Here is a 12,789-nt window from a genome sequence, read left to right as displayed (position 1 = left end):
TGACAATTATTCTAATCTCCTATTTCTCACATTTGGTTACTGTCTGTTTCAGCTAGAAAGCCAGCTCTTTAAGAGCAGGGCCCTTCGGTGGCTCACAAATGTAGCCCAGCCCAGGTGCCTAGCACAGTGCCTGGCACAGCATGTTCTCTGAGTGAGAACATGCTGGATGGATGAGCATCTTTTTCTCTTTTTGGCTGTGCGTGCGGCATGTGGAAATTCCGAGACCAGAGATCGAACCCCTGCCACAGCAGTGACCCAAGCTGCTGCAGTGACAATGCCAGATCCTTAACCCACTGTGCCACAGGAGAACTCCTGTGCTGGACAGACGACTGGCTGGGCCCTGGAGCTCTGCCCAGGGCCTGGGAGGCTGGCGCCCGGTGGCCCCCACTCACCTGGATTGCTCCAATGTTCTCCATCAGCTGGTCTGCACTGGAAGCACCGAGGAGCACGGAGCTGACCCCCTCGTTCCTCAGGCACCAGGCTAGGGGGCAGCGAGACCAGAGGTGAGGGCAGAACACCCACGGCAGAGCCCTCTCTGCTTCTGACCAGCCCAACGGGATCAGAGAATCCCAGCCTCCCGGTCAGGGGGCTAAGGGCGCCTGGCAAGCCAGGGGCTCAGCAGTGCTGGGGGCATCCTGGCACCAATTATCCCCAGTGGAGAGATGGCCCAGGTGCTCAGGGACCCCTGCCCATCCCCTCCCCACGAATGCGGGAGCCCAGGAGCCACGGCTGGCAGAGGGAGGGGGTGGCCCAGGTGCTCGAGGCCTCCTGACGTCTTCCTGGGGGAGCGGTCCCCAGCCCTGTTACCTATGGCCAGCTGCGGGAGGGTGCAGCCCAGGCGCTCGGCGATGGCCTGCAGCTCCTTCAGCTTGGCCTGCTGGCGCCGGCCCTCCTCACTCAGGATCTTGTCCTTCAGCCACTGGTAGCCCTGGTTGTGGGGTGGGGAGAGAGCACAGCCCGCAGGTGAGGGCAGGTCACTGGGACCTCTGTGGGCAGATGGCGGATGATTTGTGCCCAGGTGGCACGCCCTGACCCTGGCCTAACCAGGTCCTGTGGTGGAGCTGAGGCTGGGCCCCTGACGAGGACAAGGAGGTGGACAAAACGACATTCCCTTCTCCAGGAGGCCTGGCAGCCCAGGAGGTGTGTCCACAGGTCAGGGAGCCCCCGGGGGGCCTGCTGTGGTTGGGGGGAGCGGGTGGGGTGGGCTGTCTTGTCCTCGAACCTGGCCCTGGGGGCGCCAGTGCTGGCTCTGCCCTGGCCTGGTTGGCCTTTCTCCGCCTGCTCCTTTGGCGCCAAACCCTGCCGCCTGGAGGTCATCCTGAGGCCCCGCGCCTGAGATGGGAGGGGCGGTCTTGTCCCGGATGGGGACCTCTGAGTGACAGTGAAGAAACTCCGCAGCCCCCAGCCCAGAGGCCTCGGGATGGGCCAGAGAGAGTGTGGGACTGACCACTGGGGGAAGGCATCTCAAATGGCCCTCGGGGACCCAGCCCAGACTGTTCACACTGAACCTGGGTGGAGGCCAGGGGGCCTGGGGAGGGAGGGGCTTCTTCCCTAGGGGATGTCCCACAGGTGGGCAGCCTTTCTAGATACGGGGGGGGGGGGGGGGGTGAGGGGTCAGGACAGCTGGGCCTCTAAGTTCTCATGCCTGCAGCCCCCCCCGCACAAGTCCTGCCCAGCACCGGGGCATCTGTCCAGAGGGCCCAACCCTCGAAATGCCTGTCCCTCCCTGTGCCCTCCCCTGGCCCAGCTGCTCCTTCACCTTCAAGGAGGCTCTGGAGTAGGGCGGGATGCCACTGTCATACTTTCCAGAAACGATGCCGCAGGCCAGAGGGGACCAGGTCATGGCGCCCACTCCTGGGAGAGGAAAGGAAGACAAGGTCAGGCCCAGGACCCCAAGGAGGGCCGGGGAGAGGGGAACCGGACGGGTTGAGGAGAGGGAGAGGGTGGGGCCAGAGAAGGGGCAGGGGTGGAGCGAGGTAGGGGGAGGGCCCGGGAGATGGGTGGGGCGAATGGAAGGGGAGAGCCGGGAGAGGGGCGGGGCGAGGACGAGGGCGGGGCCCGGGCTGGGCGAGGCAGGGGCGGGCCCGGGAGAGGGCGGGGCCGGACAGGGGAGCCCACCTATCTTGTGGAAGAGCTCTGGCAGCTGCACCTCCACCTTCTCGCGCTGGAACATGTGGTACTCGGCCTGCTCGCAGATGGGCGGGATCAGGTTGAACTGCCGGGCCACGGAGTAGGCCTCCTGTAGAAGGAGAGCGGTCCCTGCCCGTCAGCAGGTCTGGGGGGCCTCCCTGAAAGCAGGGAGAAAACACAAAGGCACCCCCAGGAGATGGCAGCCCCCACCCCCAAGCCGTCCTGGGAGCCTGTTAGGCTGCCCTCTTTGTGAGGCGTGAAAAGTGGGTGCATTGCGGGACCCCAAGGCTAAAGGGATTTGGGGGGAAAGCACAACTCAGGAGTGAGGCTTGGGTTCTGGCACTTACTGGCCAGGTGGTCTTGGGCAAGGGGCTCACCCCTCCGTGCCTCAGTTCCCCATCTGTTCAAGAGGGTCAAATGAGCCAGCGGTGCTGGCAGCCCTCAGGACAGTGCCTGCCCAATGTCCACTGTTTTAACATGATTGTCACTCTAGGGCCTGGACCCAGGATGATGGCAGTGGCAGAAAACCCTCGGTCAGGAGCAGGGAGTGGCCGGCCTCAGCCCAGTTCTGGGACTTGGAGCTCAAGGCCTCCACTCTGCAGACCAGATGGGCTCGGGCTCCCGGAAGCCCATCTGCCAGCCCAAGAGGCCCTTTCCCCTTTGGTCTGAGACTCAGCTTTCACATCTGTAGAGTGGGGATAAGATGCTGAGCTTAGTGTGTTTTGTGCTGGCCCTGGGCAGCTTCAGAAAAATGACAAATTGATCATTAATGCCACAAATACCAAAGGCTGATTGATCCTGTGGCCTTCTAGAGTGGTATTTAACTGGAAATGAAAAACTTACTTAATATATTTTTAAAATGAATCAGAAATCGGGGCTCACTAGAGGAGAAACCCCTTCCCCAGGATGTCAGGACTTGGGAAATTCTGGGAGGTGGGCCATGGGAAGGGCTGAGGCTGGGACGAAGCCTGGAGGCAGGGGTGAGGGGCTCAGCCTGAAAGACATAGTCCCCAGGCCCCTGCCTGCCCCCCACCAACCAGCTGCCTTGCCTGCCTCTGAGGAGCCACCCTGCCGACCCTTCTGGGAGACCCCAGAAATGTCATGAAACATCTGTCACCCTCAGCTTCTGATGGCTCCCGTGGAGGGAAATGACACGGAAAGGAGACGCTTTCTTGAAAGTGCTGGTGAGGGGGAAGCCCAGGCTCTGAGCTGTGTGACCCTGGGCATGTACTTAACCTCTCTGTGCCTCAGTGTCCACATCTGAAAACAGGATGAAAGCAGCACTCACCTCACACAGTGTTGTGAGGATTAAATGGGAGTTAGTTCACACGAAGCCCTCAAGTCCGAGGGCACTGGGAACATCGCGAGAGCTCAGCTGGCCCTGGCACCATACTGAGCGCTGGCTGAACTCCAGGACCTCAGCTAAGAGCATCACACCTGTTCTCTCAGGTAATCCTCACAACGGCCTCTTGCGGGGCAGGTCGCCCCAGCAGTCCTGTTCTACAGGCAGGGAAACCGAAGCTCAGAGAGGTGAAGCCATCAGTCCGTGGCCATGCAGTGATGGGACTCAAGCCAAGGCTCCAGTCTGCAAGGCCTGCAGACCTCATTGTCACATGGCACCTTCCTGACGCTCCCCCAAGCACCCAGGTATCTGCGTGACACTGAGTCTGCCAGAGCCCCGAGGGTCTTCATGCTCAGAGGGGGGCCCGGGAGCCCAGCCTGCGGACGCACACACGAAGAGGTCGGCGTACCATGATCTCCATGGAGCTCCAGCGCGACGTGCCCCAATACATGGCCATCCCCTGGTTGATGACGTGGGTCATGGCGCGCACCGTCTCTGTCATGAGAGAAGGGGACACCGCAGGTGGAGGGGGCGGCCAGAAGCATGGGGCCCGGCCTGGGGACATTCTGCAAATACAGGCGGGCGCCGGGAGGGGACAGAGGGTGCTGCCAAGACGGCTTGCAAGCAGTGGGCTTCCTGGCTCCAGAGTCGGGGGTGGCAGGGGTTTTCTGGGACGACAGAAACAAGCGAGCTGCCAACCAAGAAGCTGGTCTTTAAAACCACGTCCCGAAATAGTTATAGGTCTTAAGGAGTCTTTGAAAAATGGGTTATGGATGGCTTGAGATGTTTCCATGGCAGGTTAGAGGGATGGGGTGACATCAAAGAATGTGAGTCTAGACTCTAGAATGGGGGGGTGGTTGGCAATTTTGGGAAGAATTGGGGACCCTGCTCTTCCAGATTAAGGTTACGATCTGAAGGACAGACGGCAATGGGGAGTAAACACAATTTTTGCCCCTATCTAGTCTCCTACTTGGGGCTCTTCCAAATTCTCACTGGGGTCTGGAGAATTACATGGAGAGGTGACAACGGTATCTATAGGGACAAAGGTATGGAGTCCTGGGTTGTCCCAGAGGGTGGGGGCTTCAAGGTGGAGCTCCCTTCACACCCAGATGAGCAGGCAGTGGACATGGAAAGCCCTGTTTGGACCACGCCTCGGCTTCTTGGACCCGCCCAGCATTCAGCAAGGGAACTTCTCCCCATCTACACTGTGGCTGAGTATCAAAAAAGTCCCAGTTGCTCCCTAGGCTGTTTCAGCTCCATGGGGATATTGAGGTTTTTTTTGAAATGGAACCTGGCCTCAAGTTTCAAGTGTCTCCTAGCTTTGCGGGGTGATGGGCTACCTGGTCAGATCACCTTCAGCTTCCAGACTGCGCTGGCAAGTTCGTCTGCTCAAGGCAACCTCAGAAGTATGGCTGAGGAACAAGTGTTCCCAAGAACAAACCCTGTCCCCTGAAAGTCCCCATCTCTCCTGAAGTGGCCTCTGACATGGGGCGGCTGAGGTCCCCGAAGATGGCGGGGGTGGAGGGGAGGAGGGGCCATGGGGGTCTCTTCCGAGAGCTCCATTGGGGAGTGGTCCAAGCCCGGTGGGAACCTTCTCTGGCAGAAAGCGGCACCTCTGTTTTGGGGCATCCCTTCCCACCCATCCTGGGTCCCTGAGTGCCCCTTTGCCAAGATCCCCTCTTTCGGTAGAAAGTTAAGGTGGCTGGGGCTTCTAGGGTGGTGGTCTCGGTGGGCTCGCCCAGGACCCCTGAAATATCACGCCTCGGCTTCCACACCTGTGGGCCAAGCCTGCCCTCGCCTTCCTTCCAAGGTCAGGGACTAGGCTCATCTCCGCTCATCCCAGGGAACCTGGCTCTCCCTCCCCCCAACCTAGGGCCACCAGCGGGGCCCCCACTTTAACGGCTCGATGGGAGGGAGGGCAGCTCCTGGCTGGAATGTTGAGGGTCCAAGGAAAAGGACTCTGGCCACATGGGAACCTGGCGCCCAGGCTCCCAGCCTGGCCGTCTTTGTTGGAGTCTTTAGAAACCCTCCTGGGGGAGCCCGTGACCATGCAGCATCACTGCCCAGTTCCTTTCAGCCAAGGCGCAGGGCCACATGCCCAGGGAGAGGGAAGCAGACACCCCCGTTGGGCATCCTGGCTCCCTGGAGAGCAGCTCTCTCCTGACTCCTCCCCTTCCGTGCAGAGAGGGGAGTCCAGCGGGAGCCTGGGGACCAAGACGGATAGGGCAGGAGCCTGTGACAGCCTGGGCTGGCCTGAGAGGGCCTGGGTCCTGCACAGAGGCTCCTGGGTGCCTCGAGGGTCCTAGGCAGGGGCAGGCCGGGCATGGAGCCCATACAGGAGAATTTGCGTTTCTGGCCCAGCCTGAGGTCAGTGGCCTCAGGAACAGGGACAATTAGGGGCAATTGTCTACCTCAATATTTAATGTTGTTGAACAGAAGCAGGATGACCAATCCTTCCAGCTGCTGCCAAAAACCCATGGCATCTGCTGCCGCGTCACAAATAATACATGGGAGGGGTCAGGTGGCAGAGCCAGTTGGCAGGCAGGAGCCCTTCCATCCTGGAACACAGCTCAGTTCTCAGGGAGAACAAGGCTGGCCCTGGGGGTGGGGGTGCAGGGCCTTCAGCTTAGGGGCCTGGCAGAGACCCCTGCATGGCCAGAGGCTGCCCCCCGTCTCGGCGTTTCCCCAGCTCACGTAGGTGTTCCCCCAGGAGGAAAATGACTGCATTTCCAGGGAGCACTCCAGATGCGGGGCAAGGGCTGAGAGGGTCAGGAGGTGGCCCGCCGGCCCAGGGGACAGGAGCACCACGCGCAGCGGGGGGGTGGGGCAGCCGGATGCTGGTGTGTTTGCTCTCGGTTTGAGGAGGGAACTTAGCAAACTGGGGACCACGGAGAAGTTAAAACCTACTGGGGGCCAGTGTTCTGGGGTCCCCGAGGTGGTCGCTCCTGGGGGAACCTGGTCTCCCCAGCCCCCTCCCAGACTATCTGGGGGTCAAGGTTTCAGGCGCTGATCACAGGCATCCCCGAGTTAAGACAAAGCCCCTGCAGACAGAGGCCCCCTTGGATCACGGATCGTGGCAATGCAAGGCGGGCAGGAGGGGGTGCATGCACGGGAGGGCGGAGGAATGAGGTGACAGCATGGACTGGGAGGGGGCGGGGGAGGGGCGGCTCCACGCGGATTTGCTTTTCTTCACTTGCAAGGTGTTCCCCACTGGGCCCTGATTTCTCCTCTGTGCATTTTATGGAGAAGTTTGTCACGGGGGTGGTGGGGAGAGAATCTGTAAACAAAACACTGTCTCATAAAATGCAGCTCTGGACACAGAGGTCAACGGTCAGGCCGAGGGTACTGTGTACCTTCTATGATGAATGTCCTTGACTTGGACGAACTAAATGGATCCCCTGGTGGTAAAAGAAAGATCGAAAGAAACCAGAGTTCACAGCTGCGGGAACGCGGAGGGGTGACGTCCGACAGAGGGGATGGGGCAGAGGCGTAAACCACTTCCTGCTGAATACTCTTGTGATTAAAAAAAAAAGCCCACACACGCGCGCGTGCACACTTGCACACATACACACACACAGGTGCATTATATGTACATATACATGTGTACATATATCATATACATAAATAAATGAAGGAAAAGGTAACTTGAACACCACTGAATTTCCAAGGCCCAGAAGCAGCAGAACGCAAATGAGAAGATGCTCAGAGCAGGAAGCCGGAGATGGGCAGGCCTGAGAGTGCAGGAGTCAAAGAATACAGAAGCGCCCAAGAAACCAAAACTGATTTTCAAAGCATTGCGTGTTTTTTTGTTTGCTTTTTCCTTGAAGTAGCTATTTATTCCCCAGAGCAAAAGGCCCTGGAAGCCTTCCAGGGGAACCTGGAACGTGATTGAAAAGAACCAAAAAGAAGGCAGGGGTTGCAAAGTCATTCATGTGACTTTGTTTAGCTCACACGGCAGGCAGCTTGAACCCAGGAGGGGGCGGGGACCCAGAGCAAGGACCAGACTCACCTGAGGGGATGACCAGAGGCTGGGCTCAGGCCTCTCTCCCTCCCAACCCCAGGAAGCCTCCCCCCACCCCTCAATTCCCCATCCCCGCCCCACAGCCCCTGGACCCTCAGGTTCAGCACCTACTGTGCGTTGTACAGTGATGCTTGGGCCGGCGGAGGCCTCCCGGGAGAACATACCTTCCATGGGCGTGTTGGGGTCCGGGCGGTTGGCGAACACCACGTCCACATACTCCAACTGCAGCCGCTCCAGGGAGGCTTTCAGACCTGGGGGGAGGAGGCGGGAGGGGCCGTGACCATCTTCACAGACATTTTGGGGTCCTCACCTGTGCGTGTGGCTCAGGGAGCAAGACGTAAGGCCCCTGGCATGGGGGCTGTGGACGGCGGGGCACACGTGTGGGCACGTGCCACCGAGGTGGAGAAGAGCCACGAGAGAAGAAGCGGGTACTCCCCAGAGCCAAATGTCCTGTCTGAATGGGGGGGACCCCTCTTAGAGTGGCCTGGGGGGTGAGTGGGAGGAAAGCCACATGCACCATCTGGAGCTTCAAAGGCCAGTGGTGCCCGAAGCCCACAGGTGCTTGGCAGCGGTTCCCAACTCAGAAGTGCCAGGTGGGGGGGCAGCAAGCCCCCTTAATTGTTTGATTTTTAATGGAGCGACGCTGTTTCCTTGATGAAAATGGATATGGGGAGGAAAGGCACGGAGATGACAAAAATCAGGGTAAGTGGGCCGTCCCGGCTTCTGCAGGGTTTGTCTGTATTTCCAGTAACCCCAGAGGGGGGGCACTCTTACCACCCCCATTTTACAGACACTGCCACAGACTCTCGCTCAAGGTCACCCAGTGGGCACAGCGCCCAGCTTGGGTTGAAACCCAGGCCTGTCCGTGTCTTTCCAGGGTGACGAGGGACCAGCCCACCCCACCCCGCCCCCTCCCTCCCATCACCCCGCGTGAGCCTGGGTGAACCAGGGCACGAGGTGTCGTCAGGCCCTGAGTCTACAGCATTGGCGGGGGCAGGGCAACCTGGTTCCTCCGCTTTGGCATCCACGGGAGGAGGGTGCGGGTTTCGGGGGCTGTGTGGAGCCAGGGCCCCCCTTACCTTCTATGATGTGCTTCCGGGAAAGGCCCCTCTCGGTCTCTGCTCTGCAAAAGAGGCAACAAGGTGCGTGATGTTGCAAACGCGGTTTGGGGGAAAAGGGTTAGGACGCAAGGCTGGGACAAAAGCAGGTCAGCGCACACCACCTGCAGTCTCACTCCACGTCGGGGATAAAACCAAGAGACTGGGAGGGTTTGCTCACGGAGAAGGCCTGGTGGAGCCGCGCTGCTTCCCTGGCATGCTGGGGAGGTGGGGTGGCCATGGGGGATGGAGGCCTCTCTTGTTCAATCTTTCTCTCTGGCTTGGTATCCCCCCCACCCCGTTGTTTCTTTTGGCCACAGCTGTGGCATGCAGAAGTTTCCCAGCTAGGGATCTAACCTGAGCCACAGCAGTGACAACGCTAGGCCACCAGGGAACTCCTGACTTGTGTTTTTTAAAAATTAAAAATGAACCAGGAGTTCCCCTTGTGGCACAGCGGAAACGAATCTGACTAGGAACCATGACGTTGTGGGTTCGATCCCTGGCCTCGCTCAGTGGGTTAAGGATCCGGTGTTGCTGTGAGCTGTGGTGTAGGTTGAAGATGTGGCTTTGATCCTATGTTGCTGTGGCTGTGGTGTAGGCCAGCAGATGCAGCTTCGACTTGACCCCTAGCCTGGGAACTTCCATATGCTGCACATGTGGTCCTAAAAAGCAAAAAAAAAAAAAAAAAAGCAAAAAAAAAGTAAAATTAAACAAGGTTTGGCTGTGGTGCAACAGGATTGGTGGCGTCTCTGTAGCACCAAGACACGGGTTTTCCCCTGGCTCGGCACAGTGGGTTAAAGGATCCAGTGTTGCTGCCATCCGCAAGTGTGGCGTGCGGCTTGCATCTGACCCCTGGCCGGGCATCCAAAAACAAAAAGGAAGAAAAAAAAAATTAAACAAGGTTTTAGCAGAAGGCAGCTCAGCCAAAGCTGCTTTTCTGGAACGTGGTGCCCCTCAGCAGGGACCTGGCTGCACAAATGTCAGGCCCCAGGGGACAGGAAACTGAGCTGTCTAGTTCTGTCCTCTACAAGGCTCCTGAGGCTGGCTGGTCCAGGCCCCCATCCCTTGCAGTCTTCAGCATAACAATCCCCACACGCCTCAGGGGCCTCCTAAATCAGGGGTGTCCGCAGACTCTAACCCCCGCCCCCAGGGCACTGCCTGCCGGCTGCACCTACTTTCCTCCCCAGAAGACCTTGGTGGTGATGACAAGGCTGGATCGCCTGTGGAAAGAGAGAAGGAGGCGTGTGAGGGGCGCGGCCCTCCCTTGCCCCACCCTCCTGTCGGCTCTAACGCTGGGGTCCTAAGCCCTTCTCCTCTGGGAGCAAGAGTGTGAAACCAGACTCCTCGACGGGGAGGGTCCTGGGGCTCCCCCTGGAGCCAGGAGACAACCCACAGACGTAACCAACTACGTGATGCAATGAACTAACCAGGTAGCCGCAGGCTGGGCAGCGGGGCCTGACGGAGATGGAGCCTGGAGATGGAGTCTAGCGTGACTGGAGCCCAGAGGAGGAGGCACACAGCGGGGTGGGGGTGGGGGGGTGGGGGCACGGCTCAGGGCATTAGAAGGAGGTCAAGGGGCTGCAGGGCGGGTGGATGGCGCTGGTGAGGATGGAGGGGCCACACAGCCTGGCTCTTCCCCTCCAGGCTGAGGCTGTGTTGCAGGAGAGCTGTGATGGGACACTTTGGAGGGCAGCCTGGGGGCCACCGAGGGAGGGGCCTGGGGGGGGGGTACAGACCCAGAGGCAGGCCTGATGGCACCCCTGGGAGTCTGGGTTCAGGTGGCTGAAAGCCCGAGGGAAGGGCATGGATTTAGGTCTCCGGCTACAAACCCACACGAGGCAACGCTAACACCTGTGACTGTCCTGGAGGGACTGGTGCCAGGGGTAAGGATAGCCCTGCCGGGCCACATTTGACCTTGACCGTTCCCACAAGCGGGGGTGACAGTGTCCCTGTGCTTCCGTCCCATGGAAGGGTCGGGGGAGGATCGCTCAGGAAACAGCTCCCAAGGCCAGGAGCTCCGTAGCCGGCAGTGTCACCTCCAAGCAGGAAGGATGACCTAAGCACCGCCTCATGTGCTCACCTGAGACGTAACTGGGGACTCGCTAACACAGGGGGCTCCCTCTAATGACAGAGCCCACAGTGTGACCCTCAGTCCCAGGAGGAAGCATGGGCTACCTCCCTTCTAGGACACCCTCCCCTTCCCAGCAAGAAAAGTTCCGGGACCGCCAGGCCTTAGAAAGACTGGCTGGCCACACCGGTGACAAGGCCAGCTCTGCCCTCCGCTGGAAAACAGGAAGGCCCAGCCTCGGGATCCAAACCAGTGTTGGCCAAGCCTGGGCCCGGGCCCCGCACGCCTCCCCGCCCGCCCCGACCCCAGACCCCTGTGCCTCCCCCCCGCCCCGTCCTCTTCCGTGTGCGAGTGTCCGGGACAGACCACGGGACGAGCCCAGGAATTACCTCCATCCCTTCTTCTTGATGATGTTTCCTAGAACCACCTCAGCCCTGCGGGAAACGGGACATGGGGATTTCATTACAGCGGAAGAGAAACATCACACCCTGCCCCACGGTGACACGCAGCCACTCCATCCCCTCTGTGAAAATGCCACTGAGCCTAGAGAGCCAGACTATCAATGCTAGCCTTGCCTGGGCCAGCTCATTCCAGGGAGAGGAGAGCGCCTGGGAGCAGCTGGCTTATGACCCACAAAGGTGGCCGCAAGGGTGGCAAGGGGGCGCAGGTGCCCCACCAAGGCAGGCACGTGTCCCAGAAAGGAAGGAGTGCCATCCTGCTCAGCCAGACCAGAGGCAGCAGGCCGTTCCCCTGGCCCCTTGGAAATTCACCAGGGCAAATGTGTGGCAACGTTACGTGGGTGAAGTTTCCAGACCAGCATATGCTTTTTAAAAGATAAATTATTCATCTAGTGCATCCTCTGTTTGCAGAGACAATCAACAGGGACTCGGGGCTGAATTCCTAGCAGAGTGTGTGTGTGTGTGTGTGTGTCCCCCTTGTTTCTTGCTTGTTTCTTGAACAATAGTGAGACAGATACCACCATGCTGACCACGGTCTGTCCTGCCCTGCACCAAACCGGGGCCCGCCAGGGTCGTGTGTGGACCGTTCCAGCCTCGCTTGGCACGGCAGTGCTGGATTAACTTTTAAGAACTTTCTGCTTGTAGCAAAATGTTTCTGAGCAAAAACAACAGACGGGAGAAGGCTCCATACCCGGCGCTACATTCCAATTATAACACGGCTGAGTCATCCACTCAGAAATAATGGGCTCTAATTTGCAAGCTGTTTAGCATGCATTCGGAATGCTCTTCATTTATGGTCAAGATGCAGAGAAATTCACCCAGCTCTGGGCCTCCTCCTCGTCTTCCTCATGGGGTGGGACAAACTATCAGGAGAGGAGGGAGAGGGGGGCAGACCTTGGTCTGGAGGTTACAGGAGCTGTGGACAGTGATTTCATCAAAGCCTGTTGCTTTTGGCTGTGAAGTCTCATGGCCGTGAATTTGGTAAGGCTGGCATTTGTCCCACAGGGGCACAGATATCCCACAGCTTTCTGGGAAGGGCCAAAATTAGCATCCGCACGAGCAAGGGGACTCGGTAAGATTTGTGCTTGGCACTCTGGTTAGCAAGAGGGCCCTGGCATGCCAGCCCTGGGGTCCGGTTAAGCTGGGGGAAGAGAGGATGGGGCACAGAGCCTGGCGGCCTTGATGGGGGCAGTGGGGTGCGCCAGGGCCGGTCACAGGGGCCGGGCCATCTGGAGCTGGAGGAGGCTTTGTGGGGCGGCCTCCCGCACGCTCTTGTGGGCAGCAAAACCGAGGCAGGCGCAAGGCCAGGGAACAGGCCGGGGTACTCGGGATGGGGGGCGCCTCTGGGCTTGGCATCTGTAGCGGGCTTTTCCACCTCTGACCCCTTGGCTTAGCTCATCTGTTTGGAAAGGGTTTCGCTGATGGAAAGCAGCTGCCAGTTTAAAGAGGTGGGGAGGAGCGCTGTGGCACTGGGAGGGACAGAGGGCTGCTGATGGGGGCTGGGGGAGACCTGGGGGTCCCACCAGAGGCCCCTGGGGCTGTCGGATCCTCAGACCCTGAGCCAGGACTTGAGCGGAGGCCCGGCTGGGGTCCTGATTCTCGGTGCTCTGGGCCCTATCTCGGGCTGCAGGTAACAACCCAGCGTCTGCAAGGCAGGTGCTGGCCCCGTGGCC

The 12,789-nt window shown here is 59.5% G+C and overlaps 2 protein-coding genes across 6 annotated transcripts in view; one reads left to right on the top strand and one right to left on the bottom strand.

Annotated features, from left to right (window-relative positions):
• CHD5 (chromodomain helicase DNA binding protein 5) overlaps window positions 1-4,980 on the top strand; it is a 79,156-nt gene extending 74,176 nt beyond the window's left edge. The window contains exon 41 of the mRNA XM_047791236.1: window positions 3,580-4,980. Within this exon, the coding sequence (XP_047647192.1) occupies window positions 3,580-3,789 (210 nt within the window). The 3' untranslated portion in view covers window positions 3,790-4,980. The remainder of the gene's footprint in view (window positions 1-3,579) is intronic.
• Window positions 1-12,789, bottom strand: part of KCNAB2 (potassium voltage-gated channel subfamily A regulatory beta subunit 2) — an 89,100-nt gene that overhangs the window by 4,286 nt on the left and 72,025 nt on the right. For all 5 annotated transcript variants that reach the window (XM_047791241.1, XM_047791242.1, XM_047791243.1 and 2 more), the window contains 9 exons: window positions 11,048-11,092; window positions 9,766-9,810; window positions 8,573-8,616; window positions 7,658-7,744; window positions 3,882-3,967; window positions 2,119-2,239; window positions 1,760-1,854; window positions 808-928; window positions 393-481 (listed from right to left, as the gene is read on the bottom strand). In XM_047791241.1, the coding sequence (XP_047647197.1) occupies window positions 393-481; window positions 808-928; window positions 1,760-1,854; window positions 2,119-2,239; window positions 3,882-3,967; window positions 7,658-7,744; window positions 8,573-8,616; window positions 9,766-9,810; window positions 11,048-11,092 (733 nt within the window). The remainder of the gene's footprint in view (window positions 1-392; window positions 482-807; window positions 929-1,759; window positions 1,855-2,118; window positions 2,240-3,881; window positions 3,968-7,657; window positions 7,745-8,572; window positions 8,617-9,765; window positions 9,811-11,047; window positions 11,093-12,789) is intronic.

The sequence above is a fragment of the Phacochoerus africanus genome, chromosome 8, assembly GCF_016906955.1.
Source record: "Phacochoerus africanus isolate WHEZ1 chromosome 8, ROS_Pafr_v1, whole genome shotgun sequence".
NCBI lineage: Eukaryota > Metazoa > Chordata > Mammalia > Artiodactyla > Suidae > Phacochoerus > Phacochoerus africanus.
The sequence above is the reverse complement of the archived record's forward strand: the minus strand, read 5'-3'. Positions and strand labels throughout refer to the sequence as shown.